The sequence below is a fragment of the Gobio gobio genome (genome assembly GCF_949357685.1).
Source record: "Gobio gobio genome assembly, chromosome: 9".
Taxonomy (NCBI): domain Eukaryota; kingdom Metazoa; phylum Chordata; class Actinopteri; order Cypriniformes; family Gobionidae; genus Gobio; species Gobio gobio.
Window position 1 is genome coordinate 18,984,284 of NC_137115.1, and position 14,972 is coordinate 18,999,255.

General features: G+C 40.4%; 1 protein-coding gene across 2 annotated transcripts in view; it reads left to right on the top strand.

Moving 5' to 3' along the window:
• gse1b (Gse1 coiled-coil protein b) overlaps positions 1–14,262 on the top strand; it is a 290,780-nt gene extending 276,518 nt beyond the window's left edge. For both annotated transcript variants that reach the window (XM_079824802.1, XM_079824803.1), the window contains exons 7-17: positions 52–231; positions 729–1,045; positions 1,430–1,763; positions 2,241–2,851; positions 3,430–3,542; positions 3,689–3,950; positions 4,194–4,307; positions 8,606–8,998; positions 10,566–10,844; positions 11,044–11,147; positions 12,194–14,262. In XM_079824802.1, coding sequence (XP_079680928.1) covers positions 52–231; positions 729–1,045; positions 1,430–1,763; positions 2,241–2,851; positions 3,430–3,542; positions 3,689–3,950; positions 4,194–4,307; positions 8,606–8,998; positions 10,566–10,844; positions 11,044–11,147; positions 12,194–12,331 — 2,845 coding nt within the window. In that variant the 3' untranslated portion in view covers positions 12,332–14,262. The remainder of the gene's footprint in view (positions 1–51; positions 232–728; positions 1,046–1,429; positions 1,764–2,240; positions 2,852–3,429; positions 3,543–3,688; positions 3,951–4,193; positions 4,308–8,605; positions 8,999–10,565; positions 10,845–11,043; positions 11,148–12,193) is intronic.
• Positions 14,263–14,972: the final 710 nt, after the last annotated feature.

The following is a 14,972-nucleotide window of genomic DNA, read 5'->3' on the forward strand; positions in this document are numbered from 1 at the left end:
GCATATGCTTATTTTAACAGTTTTCGTAAAGTATACCTTTGTCTTTCTTAGAATGGATGATCCATTCTGTCTGTCAGCGCTGAGGTCGCAGTTCTATCCACTGCCTACAGGGGGAGCTCTACCTCCTCTACACCCATCTGCAGTACACATGCACTTGCCTGGGGTGCGTTACCCTGGAGACCTAAGCCACCCTTCACTGTCTAGCCTACAGTCTGAGCGCTTATCAGAGAGGTACATTTATACCAGAATATATCAATGTATTATCATCTGATACATCACAATGCCATATTATATTGTACCACAGTCATTTTTTGTAATGTAATGGCCATGTAAAAGACTCCCTGTGTAAACGACTGTGCAGCATTTTACAGTATTATATCCTTGTTGTAGATATTATTTTGGATACAAAATAAAATAATATACTCTACATATGTTAATAATTATACTGAATATTATAATTTAAGTATCGCTCTGACTGCATCTAATAGTTAAAGATATTGCCCCTTTAAATAGCTTCAATGCAGGTTAGCGACTCTATTCATAGCTTGTAGTGTAACTTAAAAGGGGGACTGTAGTTCAACTAGTTTGAATTTATTAATAGCTTGGACAAGCTCTTTCTGGACAAACTTCAGAAGTAGCTTCACCAACACTTCATGACATTCACAAACAAAAACCCATATTTGCAGTATGTTTCTGTAGTTTGAGCTTATCTGTATGTGTCTCCACAGACTTCAGATGGAGGACGAGCTGCGACAGAGAGAGAGAGAGCGAGAGCGAGAGCGAGGGAAAGAGCGAGAACGTGAGGCAGAGCGAGAAAAAGAGCGTGAGCGAGAGAGGGAGAGAGAGAAGGAGCTGGAGCGGGAGAGAGAGAGAGAGCGAGAGAGGGAAAAAGAGAGAGAGCGTGAGAGAGAGGTGGAGCGACAGAAGGAGAGGGCCGCACGAGAGAAGGCTGTGGAGAGCCACTATCTGGCTGAGCTTCATGGGCTGAGAGGCCCCCCGGACGACAGGGCCAAACCTGCAGACAGAATCACTACCAACAGACCTGGTATGAACATTGATTCACATGTGCTGAACCACAAAAAGTGTGTGAATGCTTGATGGTCCTAAATATTTAGGAGTGGAACGTGACCTGGACATAGTTGTATTTTATAGGTTGTGATGTAGTTTAAGTTCCAGTAAGATATATTTTATTCCGTATTGTGACACACCAGATGTATTGAAGCCGAACTGAATGCAAGTATTGTATGAAAGGGCATATTTTAAGCAGACTAAATGACTGGAGAAGTATGAAAACGTATGCATGGATGAATCGTTAACAGTGAGATTAATAAGTTGTATTTAGAAAATGGATAATGTGCAATAATCTTTGTCTCAATTGTGTGAGCCATCATTCTATGCAGCTAAACATTATGCCTATATTTTCCCCCAGATAAAACCAAAGAGCCCATCCTTACAACCCCTAAACCCATCCAGCCTGGACTCCACCACTCTCTAAACTCCACCCATCACCCTGTGCCCAGCCTCGTCTCTGCCCATGGTATGTATCTGGGCCCTGGGGGTGCGGGACCTGCCAGTCTGACAGCGGCCACCATGCTGCAGCGCAACAATGAGGAAGAACGTTGGTTGGCCCGGCAACGGAAGCTACGGCAAGAGAAAGAGGACAGGCAGTACCAGGTGTCAGAATTCCGTCAGCAGGTCCTAGAGCAGCATCTGGACCTGGGCAGACAGGGTGAAATCGCAGACCTGCATATAGAGGGACACAGGTAGGGCCATTTTCAAAATGCAGGTTGAGTAGTCTACAATACAATGAAGGCCACACTTAATTTGTTTACTGTTACATTAATACAATTATTGAGATGCATTAACAGATGACACCTATGAAAAATAGAAGTGCAGGACTATGAAAAAAAATAAATAAGTGGAAATACGTTTGGAATGGGTGGGGATGGTATTAAATTGCTCAGATCTCTTGATCAGAGTCTAGTTTGTTTGGAGTGTCAGTTAAAGTTCAACATTGGTATAAATCCAGTTGCCTTCAATGAGCAGCTCAGATTTTCACATCTTATAGATATTATTATACGAAAGACTGTGTGTTAGTTAAGTTTGGGTTGCAAAACCTTGGGACAGTTATGTGGATTTGGTTTTGTAGCATTGCAGATGTCAGAGCCAACAGAGACTGGAAATCTGTGTGTGTGTGTGTGTGTGTGACAGTGATAATTACAGAGCATTTTCTCTTTTAGACCTCTACCAAACCATCACGAGCCCAACAGCAGAGACCGTGACCGAGACAGAGATGCTCATCCTCTCCTGGGAGCTCCGCCCCCTCTTATCTCCCCAAAACATCAGCACAAAGACCATGCCCCCCCACCACCAACCACGCTTTGGAACCCTGCATCACTCATCGAGACCTCCTCCGACTCTAGACGCACCTTGCACGACCCCCCGAGTCTGGGTCACTACGATATCAGTCGACTTCCCCTACCCCCCTCCAAACATGAGCGACATTACAACTCTGAAAAGCTGGAAGATGGTTCTCGGAAAAGGGACAGTCTGGATAAATATCCCCCCATCCGGCCCAGTGGGTTCTCTGAGCCAAATACTTTCTTAGCAGAGCTGGAAAAATCCACCCAGAGTTTCCTGAACCAGCAGAGGGCACCACTGAGTCTTTCAGGGCCATACGGAGAGCTGAGCACAGGCCTGAAGTCCAGCGGGTCTTTTAAGAGCCTCCAGGGTCATTCACGCCTTGCACCGGATGCCATGTTAGTGTATGATGAGTTCCTGCAGCAGCACAGACGAGCTGTCAGCAAACTAGACCTGGAGGAGAGAAGGCGCAGAGAAGCTAGAGAGAAAGGTGAGTGAAAAATTATAATTACCACAACTTTTTGGTTGTGGTTGACGAATATTGTTTCTATAGAGCATCTATATAACAGGACAGCCAACATCAGGTATTATGCTGATGATTATTACATTTTAGTGTAAGCAAATGAGATGATAATATAGAAGCAGAAAACAGACAAGGCATTGTACATTTTCAGTAGCTTAATACTACACATTTTTTGGATAACAAACACTTCTATTTATTGCATGATGAGCCAATGAAAATAATCTTAAATAGCCATATATCTGCAGATTAAGCCTAAAGTACACATAAAATAGTGAATGTGTGAAATGCGCATGACTTAATGGTGTCGTGAATAGAGCAGACTTTGGACAAGGATGAAACTTTCTAGTGCACGTGTTTTGACCACTTGGGTTCGTACTTGTTATCAAATGAGGTATACTTTGAAAGGCTACATGTTTGGTACTAGGCATATCCGTCAAAGTATTCTTTGACCTTTATTCTTAGTTTTTATCATCCAATGGGACAAGCTTGAATCATTTGAAGATCATTTCTAAGTGTTGTTAAGTGTTAAGTGGTATCTTGTGTAGGTTACTACTATGAGCTGGACGACTCTTATGATGAGAGTGATGAGGAAGAGGTGCGAGCTCATCTCAGGAGGGTCGCTGAACAGCCGCCACTAAAACTTGACGATTCCGCTGAGGTAAATCACCACAACATCATGCATGACTCTCTGGCTTGCTGCTTGCAAGTATTTTTCTTTGTGTAGATTTTTGGCTCTTTGGGGATTCCATCACGTCACGACACAAAAGCAGTATTTTTGATCAAAGTACCTCTCTCTTCCTACAGAAGGTGGATTTTCTGCAGATGTTTGACCTGACGACTATGGCCCGTCGGGAGGAGATGATGGAGGTGAAGAGGAGGAAGAGGAGGCGCATGCTGAGAGAGAGAAGTCCCTCCCCACCTGCTGTACAGAGCAAGCGGCCAACTCCTGCCCCCTTAATAACCCGCTTTACCCCAGAGGACATGAACAACAGCCCTGAGCTGGAGGACAAGAAACGCTTCCTCACCATCTTCAGCCTCAACCACATCACACAGCAGCAGAGAAGAGGTACTCGTGTGGTTTATCATTCATACTGATGCTGTATGTTTGTTTTTTGATAATATATTTCTCACATTTGCACACTATAGCTTACTTCAGAGTCATATAATACAATTTGAAGCAAGGTGGTAGAAGTCTCAAGCAGCTTTAATTTCACCTTAGAACTTTTGGCAGCAAACAAACACCAAGATGCTTCCACAAGCTGTACCTCTAATGTCTGTCTGTCTTTCTCTTTTCCTTCCTGTGTTACAGATAATGAGAGGGTTGAGGAATTGTTGCAGGCAATAAAACAAAAGAGTGTGACTCTAGACAGCATCAGACACAACCCTCACCCGCTGTGCAGGAGCCCTGCAGCCCCGTACTTGGGTCAGTTTGCACTGCTTTCTGTTCACATGTGCATTTGTGCTTGTGTGTGTGTGCACGTGTTTGTCCACGCAGTGACTCTTGTGTCAGCACACACTGTGGTGTGTCATCAGTGTGTGAAAGCAGTTGACAGCGGCAGATGTTCTTCACTGTCTGTTTTCTCAGCTCATTACCATGACAGGTACTGTTTCACTGTGTGGATGAACCTCAGGAGATGTGCGGTATGGTAATATGCATACTTTCAACTCCAACTCCATGCACAGCATCTGTGGTATACTGTCAGGGATGGATCAAAAACACACCATGATAGCATGTTAATTGCCTGACTAGATTTCAGAATATATTTCAGAATAATTCTGGTGGTGATTATGGTGGTATTTTGGGTGGTACAATTGGTTAGAGGGGGACAGTGATACTAATGATACAAATCCACAATCTGACTTCTGATTTGTGATGCAGCCTGGAATTAAACCACACCATGTTGCTTCATTTGGCCAGATGAGAACTGGTCCCCCGACTGAGCCTGGTTTCTCCCAAGTTTTTTTTTCTCCATTCTAATGGAGTTTGGGTTCTTTGCCACTATCGCCTCTGGCTTGGTTAGTTAAAGAGATTTAATTTGCAACAATGTTATTGATTAATATTTAACAGTATTATTAATCTGACTGCACTGATGCTGTTGTATGAGAACCGAACTGATCTGGGCCGGGTTTCCCAATAACGATGTATCTTAGCTCTAAAGAGCGTGTTCTACGAGCGAAGTTACGATCACTCGCAGCAATTCCACGTGCGTTTCCCAAAAATGTACTTAACATGAACGCGCGAGAACGCGCTCTAAGTGCTACTTAAGAGTCGCTGTCCATTTGCGAAGTGCTGAAATATAACCTTATATGGAATCGTTTCCTCTGAACGTTTCACCTAATAATTGTCATCTGATGTGGATTAGCAATCAAAACACGTCTAGGCTATATAAAGCAACTACCTACAGGCTGAGGCACTGACAAAAGGCTGAACAAAAAAAAAACAAGAAAAGATACCTTTCAAAAAGACGAAATAAATATCCTCATTTAATTCAGATGTGTATTTATAATTTTTTAGTTTTTTACCTGCCCTCATAATTTTTTTGTCAGTTTCCACAAAAATATTAAGCAGCAGAACTGTTTTTTTTATTTTTTTTATCAACATTGATAATAATGAGAATATTAAAATAAAAAAATAAATAAAAAAAGTGTACAATAAAGTACAATCAAAACCTTATAGTATTATCACAATGCACTTGAATAAAGTTAAAGGTGTAATCTGCCGGTTGTCCTGTAGGTGACCTCATAACTCTGTCCTCTTACGATACACTTAGAGATTTACGATTACTCCAGAGCACTCGTAGATCTACGATCATTTTCAAGTGCTACTTAAGTTACGATGCTTTTGGGAAACAGACCTTAATATTACGATCACTCGTACGATCGTTTTTACGATCAACTTAGGCTTACGATGCTTTTGGGAAACGCAGCCCTGGACGATTACATATTTTTTTTGCTGAACTGCTTTATAGGGGAAATTTACTTAACAATGGAACTGAATCAACACTAAAAAGACCTCAGCTGAACAATAGCTAGCAAAAATCTAACCTTGCATTGAAGGAAAAGAATTGAAAGTGCGGGGAAATAACATTATGAATTAAATGTTCTTCTCCAAAACACGTTGGCCAAAATTAAAGGCACCCATAGAATTTTTATAAATAGTATATTCCCATTCATATTTTAAAAAAAATTTAGCACATCAGGGTGACTAGGAACATGAAATGGCTTCTTGATTCACAGGAGTATAAATATGAGGAAACACAAAGGCCAAATTCCCTTAATCATCCATCACAAAGTAAACAAAAACATAATTTTTGATCTGATGTGCAGCGAAAGATTGTCACAAAATAGATTGTGGCTGTAAGAAAATAAAAGTAAAAAAGCAAAATAAAATAAAAATCCTATTTCCACTACCAGGGCAATAATTAAGAGGTTCCAATCAACTAAATATGTTAGGAATCTGCCTGGAAGAGGACATGTGTCCTTATTGTCTTAATGCATGGCGAGGAGGATAGTTTGAGTGGGCAATGACTCTCCAAGTATCACAGATGGAGAATTGTAGAGTATAGTTGAGTCTTGGGGTCAGAAAGCCTAAATAAAAAAAAATCAACATCCCCTATATCACCACATGTTAGACAACAGTATATTATGTATACTGACGATCCAGAGTCGACGCCCACACATCAACTCATACAAACACATCTAGTGAAACGCTGTAACGTAACTTCAGCTACATAGTTTTGAGACGCGTTTGAGCAATAATCCTGGATTTATTCTCATGCAAAGCTGTTCATTTCTAAGAGCAAAGGACTCCGCCACTGATTGTAAGATCAGTTTATTCTGTTAGCATCTGTGAATATTAAATGCAAAAAGATAGTTTAAATATGAATCCTGTTGCAACATTAAATGTCATACACGCAAGACTGTTTAGACAAGATTTATTTGGCTTGTTTTGGACAGATAATAACGTGTTTATTGTAAAAGAGCCTAGTGTCACATCAATAAAGCTTTTATTCGCAAATGTCTGCTCATATGCTATAAATATAGTACCAGTCAAACGTATTTTGCTTCATATTGATGTTTAAATATTATAGCCTAATGGTATTTTTTAAATTTGATATCAAAGTTTGTCAGAAATGATTCTGGAGTTTTGTAGAAAGTGATTTTTTGTTTTGTTTTGTAGAAAGAGAATTGCTTTCTTTAAAGTGAATTTCGTTTTGTATAAATTGTATCTTAATTTTAATTATTTATTATTAATTATTTTTGCATGAGACTACTTTTAAAAAAAAATAGTACAAAAAAAGTTTTTTAAAAAGTGCTCTTCTTAGTAATTTTTGTCTTGTTTCTAGTCTAAATATTTAAACATTCTTAAATCAAGATGCATTTACTAGATAAGTACAATTTCAACTAAATAAGAAGAGCATTTTTTCCTCTCTCAGTCAGGTATGAAGCTCATTCATTATGCAGCTCATTATGAAGCTCATTATGCGGGCTATTATGTTATTTTGTCCTCTCAGGTAATACTCATCATTATTCATTAGATATATCACGCCTCCTCGCATACTGGCTTTGTGAAGAAAAACTGTCTTACAAATTTGAAATCAGTGTATTGTTTTTATGTGAATGAGTAGGCTCAATGATTCTCACATCAGTTTGAAGCAAAAACTCAATGCAAATACACCCTGGAGTCAAAAGTCTTGTGAACACTTATCTATTATGTGTTTTGAGGCCTTAATTTTAAAACAATCTGTGGGGTGAACTGAAGAGAAGAAGGACCAACATGGACCTGGGAATCTGAAGAGATTGTGTATTATAGAATGGTCTCTGATCTCTTGTCAGGTGTTCTCAAAACTCATCAGGCATTATAGGAGAAGACTCAGAGCTGTTATCTTGGCAAAAGGAGGTTGCAAAAAGTATTTAATAAAAGGGTGCCAATAATTATGGCTAACATGTTTTGGAGAAAAAACATTTATTTCATAAAGATTTACCAAGGGTGCTAATATTTCTGACCATGACTGTAAAAAAAAGGTGACTTGACTTGACTATTGATCTCAATGCACTGACACTATTTGATGAGAACTGAACTGAGCTGGGCAAAGACATCACTGTTTTCTGCAGAGCTGCTTTATAGCTGAATTAAACTAATTTGATAATTGATGAGCTTTATAACGGAACTGAATCAGCACCAAACTGACTTCAGCTAAACAATGCCACTTTTTTTTTCTTTTTAGAAAATTGCTTTAAAGTCAAATTGAAATGATCATTGATCACTGTAAAGCTGCTTTACAGTTTTGTATTGTATAAAGCGCTATAAAAATAAAGGTGACTTGACACGACAGTTTCTCTCCACGCTGTACAGAGATGATTAGAGGGCTCTTTGTGTTCAAAAACATGACATGCAGTTGTTTTAGCTGTAAAGTTGTTCAAATCCTTTTGAGGTAGATGAACAACTATCATTCTTGTCAGTGGGCTATTGTAAATGTATTTTCTGTAACACATTCCTTATTGTTTATACATTGGGGAATGAATTAGAATTATTGTCTGTAGTAATTGTGAGGAGGCCACAAATGCAGTAAATTCTGAAGCTGAAGTTGAAAATGTACTAATACTAATATACTAAATATACTATAATATGATATTCATTCAGTCCACTCTGGTCAAGAGCCTACTGAGCAAACATTAGATTGTAATTTCTTCTTCTTCTTTGTTTTTGTTTTTTTGCAGAACCGTCATCTCAGTCTCCAGTCCCATCTGAAGAGCTGCTGAATGGACAGCCCCCCAGTCCTTCCCCATCTGTGTCTGTGCCCCAGCCCTCACAGCACCCAGCGGACCCTCTGTCCATCTCAGATCAGCAACAATCTCTCTCGGATCACTTGAGAACGAAAGACTCTCCCTTGCCTGCTGCATTACCTGACAAAGGTAGAGCCAACGACAGCATCCCAGGCAAGAGCTCAAGTCTGCTGAACAGTATTCGACAACCCCCATTCACTAAAGAGAGTTCCGTTAATGTCAACGGAAAGACCAAACCTTGGGAGAGCTTCATTGCCGAGGAGTTTGCCCAGCAGTTCCATGAATCAGTACTGCAGTCCACCCAAAAAGCCCTTCAGAAGAGTAAAGGTAGTTAGCAGTTCAAATTATCTTTCAGATTGTGGTATTTCATTACTCACTCAACAATAACTGTTTGCACCAACAGTGTCTGTTCACACCAAGAGCAACGCAACAAATGACATGAACTTTCTGTAGGCAAAGTACACTTTATTGCCAAAAGTTTTGGGACGTCTGCCTTTACATGCACATGAACTTTTATGACATCTTATTCTTAATCCGTAGGGTTTAATTGGCCCACCCTTTGCAGCTATAACAGCTTCAACTCTTCTGGGAAGGCTTTCCACAAGGTTTAGGAGTGTGTTTATGGGAATTTTTGACCATTCTTCTAGAAGCACATTTGTGAGGTCAGGCACTGATGTTGGGCAAGAAGGCCTGGCTTGCAGTCTCCGCTCCAATTCATCCCAAAGGTGTTCTATCGGGTTGAAGTCAGGACTCTGTGCAGGCCAGTCAAGTTTCTCTACACCAAACTCGCTCATCTATGTCTATATGGACCTTGCTTTGTGCACTGGTGCGCAGTCATGTTGGAACAGGAAGGGGCCAATCCCAAACTGTTCCCTCAAAGTTGGGAGCATGACATTGTCCTAAATGTCTTGGTATGCTGAAGCATTAAGAGTTCTTTTCACTGGAACTAAGGGGCCACGCCCAACCCCTTTAAAACAACCCCACACCATAATCCCCCCTCCACCAAACTTTACACTTGGCACAATGCAGTCAAGCAAGTACCATTCTCCTGACAACCGGCAAACCCAGACTCGTCCATCGGATTGCCAGACAGAAGCGTGATTCGTCACTCCAGAGAACACGTCTCCACTGCACTCCATTTTTGCTGATTGAATTCACTGAGCTCCTGCGAGTGACCCATTCTTTCACAAATGTTTGTTGAAGCAGTCTGCATGCCTAGGTGCTTGAATTTATACACCTGTGGCCATGGAAGTTATTGGAACACCTGAATTCAATGATTTGGAGGGGTGTCCCAATACTTTGGCAATATAGTGTATATAAACAAAATCACCCCATCACTAAAATGTGACAGAACACAATCTGAAGCTGCATATGTCACAAAATGTGTTTTTTCTGTGCAAACAAACATACACAGGAGCCTTCAGATAAATAAGAAAAATAAGAATTGCTTTGTTTCAACTGCTTATGTAGCCAATATTTTAAGGGATGATTGGTGGCTGTTGAAGGCTGTTAATTAATCTGCTTTCTAGGATACCTAGTACCTCCATTTAATTTTTATATAGGCAGTAGATAGCAAGGTACAGCATTCTTGCAGCTCAGCTGGTAGAGCAGCGTTTCTCAAACCCTGTTCCTAAAGGTACTCAACAGTACACCTCCCTTATTGAACCAATCCATTTCTTTACCGAGCTGATTGATTCAGTTGATTCAGGTGTGTTTGAGAGTTCAAAAATGGGGTTGGGAAATATTGTGTTAGCAATGTAGTTTGATTCCCAGAGAACATTTTCCATAAATGAGCAGAGCTTTAGGATTCATTTCAAACATCTTGTAGTGCTCAGTGTGAACAGGTCTATCTTCTGAGCAGCTAATAGAATCAAAACTCCTCTTCCTCTATCAGGTGGTACCTTGGTCATGTCAGAACAGAACCATGCAGTGGATTCATCCGTGCATTATAACATTCCTGAGCTTCAGAGCACACCAGGCCGGTCCAAGCCCCATCCACACCCTTCCTCATCTCAGCCCAACGGACAGCACTGCCCCCCACAGCCCTCCCACCAGGAGATCTCTGCAGAGGAGTCAGAGGAAGAGGAAGATGACACAGAGGAAGATGAGCCCTCCACGTCCAGGTGGCAGGGCATTGAAGCCATCTTTGAAGCTTATCAAGAGTACACAGAAGGTAAGATGTGTGGTCTCACAGTTCTTGTCAGCAGAGGAGCAGCTCAGCAAAGTTGTGGTGTGCTGGTGTATATGATGCCAGGGGACCTCTTGGCCCAGCTGTCTTTTACATGCACAGTGTGTCTAGAGGTCTCTGCAAATGAGAATTCATGACACTTCCTCAGGCTAACCTCTTCCTGTATCTTTCATTCTGTCTCTAGAGCAAAGCATTGAGCGACAGGTTCTCCACAGTCAGTGCAGAAGGCTGGAAGTGCATCACTATAATCTCAGTGTAACTGCTGAACAGCTCTCACACTCAATGGGGGTAAGAAACAAACGCCAACTTCTCTTAAACTTATAGGGATAGTTCACAAAAAAAAAAAAATCCCATCTCACCCTCAAGCCATCCTACAGTAGGTGTATTTGACATGCTTCTTTCAGACGAATACAATCAGTATTCACTGGCATTCATAATGGTGCACGTCCTCTGGCGTGGAGCGAGCAGATGCAAGTGTCTTCAGTTCATTCCTATGGAAGCTCACCTTCCATAGGAATTAATTGAAAACACTCACACTGCTCCGCACCGTTATGAATGCCTGTGCGGCCTTGCACATTTTACATTTGGTTTAGAAGTAGAGATTTAAAAGCCCCCGCCAGTGATCCCGGTGTTGTCACACGTCGATTAACCGGTAGGAAAATGTCCTCACCGTCACATCCCTAATGTCATCCATGTCCATCTAATCATTCTTTTTGTTTTCGCTCTTCTGATGGTTTTCAGCTTTCTCTTTCTGCAAATTGTATAGTTGTATGGTGCATAGCGTAAGACCCAGCACCCAAAATACTCAACTTCAAAAAGTTTCCAACACAGCCTCCCTTCTTTGCGAAAGATGGATAAAAAGACGCACAGGAAACAAAAACCTTGAAAAATTAAATGCGACCCCGCCAAATCACATAGATGCCGATTCGCACGGTACTAATATTATCACAGGATCTCGGTGTTCAGCGAAATATGGTAGGTAATTTGCGGGGGAATTTTTACTTTACAAATTACAGACATGGCCAATTATTTCAAATGACTGAAGGTCACCGGGTAATACTAATTCCGTGCAAATAGGGCTATTAAGAGATTCATTTTCTAATGTGTAAAAAAGCAATAAAATTCATAAACTTTATTAGCTTGTTTTGTCTGTGAAGCCAGGACATGACGTGCCATTCTCGCAAACATAAAAACGTGTTATCGACATTTAATAATCATTAACAATGTCAAGAGCAATAATCGCAATAATGATTTGGTCATACTATTGCTGCTTACCCTGTTAATGAGTTCCTGTTTTTTAATTTTATAATGTAACATGTGTATTTTGTCTGTAGGAGCTAATGGCCCAAAAGCAGAAGCTGGCAGCCGAGAGGGAGAACCTACAGGCAGAGCTGGAGCACTTCAAGAAGTGCCTGACGCTGCCGCAGAGCCCCTGGTCTAGGGGTCACTTCAAGGGCTATCCACCCAGGTGACATCCTTCGGCACCAACAACCCCCCTTGGACCGCCCCCACAACACTCCCAATCCCCAAAGCCAGACTCATGCTCCGTCCACTCGGAGAGCCTGAAGAGAGATAGTGAGGAACAGAAGATCCTCCCCTCCGATGTCATCCTTTGAGCAAAATCACCCATGAATACACGTCAAAGCCTCCGAATGCATCGAATTTACAGGGAATGCCATACCACTCATTGAGAAAGAAGTACGCCAGTTAAAACACAGCTCCGCCCACCTGCCATCGCTTTCCCATGGAGGTCATGCCTAGAAATGCACTTAAAGACAAACAACCTGAGGAACTATCTGGAGGTACTGTGTTATGACAGATGACTCTTTTAAATCTAGGGAAGGAAAAGAAAACATCAGATAAATAAATGAAAATGTTTTATTTCAAGATTTAGAATAAAGTTTTTTAAAGAGGTGCTTCAGCATTGTATTGTAAATAATTTCAAAACAACAATGAAAAAAAGAATTTTGTATGTTTTTAATTACTTAAATCATTGTTCTTTGGAAGAAAAAAGCCTGCCATTGTTTTTCTAATATATTAATGCTTTTTGGCGTTAAGCAAAAGGTTCACTTTTAGTGTTTGCTCGGCTGCTGGTCAGAATAATCCTTTCAGGACTCGTGGAGTGATGACATCACTTCCTTTTTGCCTGAACTACAGTAGCAACGGACCCAGGACCTACCGCCAACAGTTTCCTCTTATCCCACAAGGCCATGCATCACAGAATAACTTTATTCCTGCATTATGTATGACCCAGGATGTCTACTGTCATTTATCATTGTCTAGTGGTCGCCCGTCTCTCAAAATTCTCCACTGCTTACACTGAGGGGTTTTTTTTGGTCATGAAGCAGCATGCAACCTCTTTGGATTTCTGTTTCCTGCATTAAAGGGCATTTGTACTAAAACATGATTTTCTGATCTGTGTTCAGAGTTCAAGCGTTGAGAGTCTGTCAGAGGAATTGACATGCACAAAAATTGAATCCATAAATAATGTTGTACAGTAAGAATAATTATAATTAGTTTGATATACAAAACATTTTCGCCATTGACAATTACTGTGCCAAAGTTTTAGGTGGCATGCCAAAAAAAGTCAAAAGCAAAGCTTGATCAAGTTGTCAGTCCTGCTGTAATTGGAAAATTCCAAACGTTTTTCCAAAGAAAGTCTGCTCTGTCTGAAGACGTTCTCTTTTGCCAAGTTTTTCTACCATTGCTGATCAATGACGCATTTTAACATGACCACAAGTCATTGACAAAAAACATGAATATGGGCCTTAAAAACATTTATGAACTCTGACTGCCTGTAATAGCTTTTATTTTCTACCTTTTTATACTATTATGTTAAGATAACGTAGAACCTGGGAATGACACACCTGTTTGTTTTCCTGGCACTTATCCCGACCCGTCACGCAGTGCCGTATACACGAGATACATACAGCATGCAGTTCCAGACCGATCACACGCCATTTAAAAAAAGAATCCAAATTCAGTGCAAGGTTAAAACACAGAAGTATCTCAAATGCATCTTGTTGAAGCACAGGTGAGGACTTTGGTTGCACTGTCATTTATTTCAGCCATGCTGACCCCGAGCAGGCATGCCATCAGTTTGATCGCTGTGTGTGTGTGTGTATCTGCTTCACGTGAAGCACTACCACTGCCTGATGAGCGCTGATACAAACCTGCCCAACACACACGCATGCACACACAGTCTCCCCCAAACTCAATGGAGGACATTAGATGCTGTGAAACCAATGTTTGTTTGTTTTTTCTATTTTTTTTTCTTTTTTTTATGTACTTGTTTGAATTCATTGTAATGTAATATATTCTTTGTTGAGTGTAGTAATTAGGTATTTATGGATATATTGCTGTAATTTCAGACAAAATTAAATATTTCAAAAACGTGTTTGCCACATGTGGATTTCATTCATTAATGTGCCCATATTTATAAAAAGCAACATTGCTGTAGTTAGTTTGAAATCTTTAGGTGTGGTAGGGACAGCACCGCAAGAACCTATAATGAGCTGACCGATTACAACATTATACCTTGCTTTGTGAAATGTTTTAAAGCTAAAGAGATTGAGATGGATGGGCTTTAAAAATAATAATAATAATAATAATTGGTTGCCCATTTTTCAAGAACTGAGAACTCTTCACACACCATTTTTTTTCCCAAAGCAAATATTCTCTTCCAAAAACATTCACTTATTACACACTGGCATTTAATGATCTAGCAACACCACCAGCATTTATTTAATCAGAATTGCAAAACATAAATGGAATTGTCACACCCACACCGCAGCATGAACAATATACATGGGTAGTTGACGAATAAGCAGTAAAAAATGCTATGAAGAAAAACTGCATGCTATGTAGTGTGAAGTCAGATGTTTGAAAAAAATATAAGGGGTCACTAACTTTGTCAAATCTTTCACTGTTATTTTTTGAAAATTTGTACTGAAATGTGTCCTATGGTGTGACAAAGTATTAAGAATATAGGAGTGTCGCACCAAAGGACAACAGAAATGAACACTTTTATAGTGGTTCCAAAATTTTTTTATATTTTACCATGTGCATATGTCATGGGCTTCACAGTAACATGACCTTGAACGGGGTCCTTCA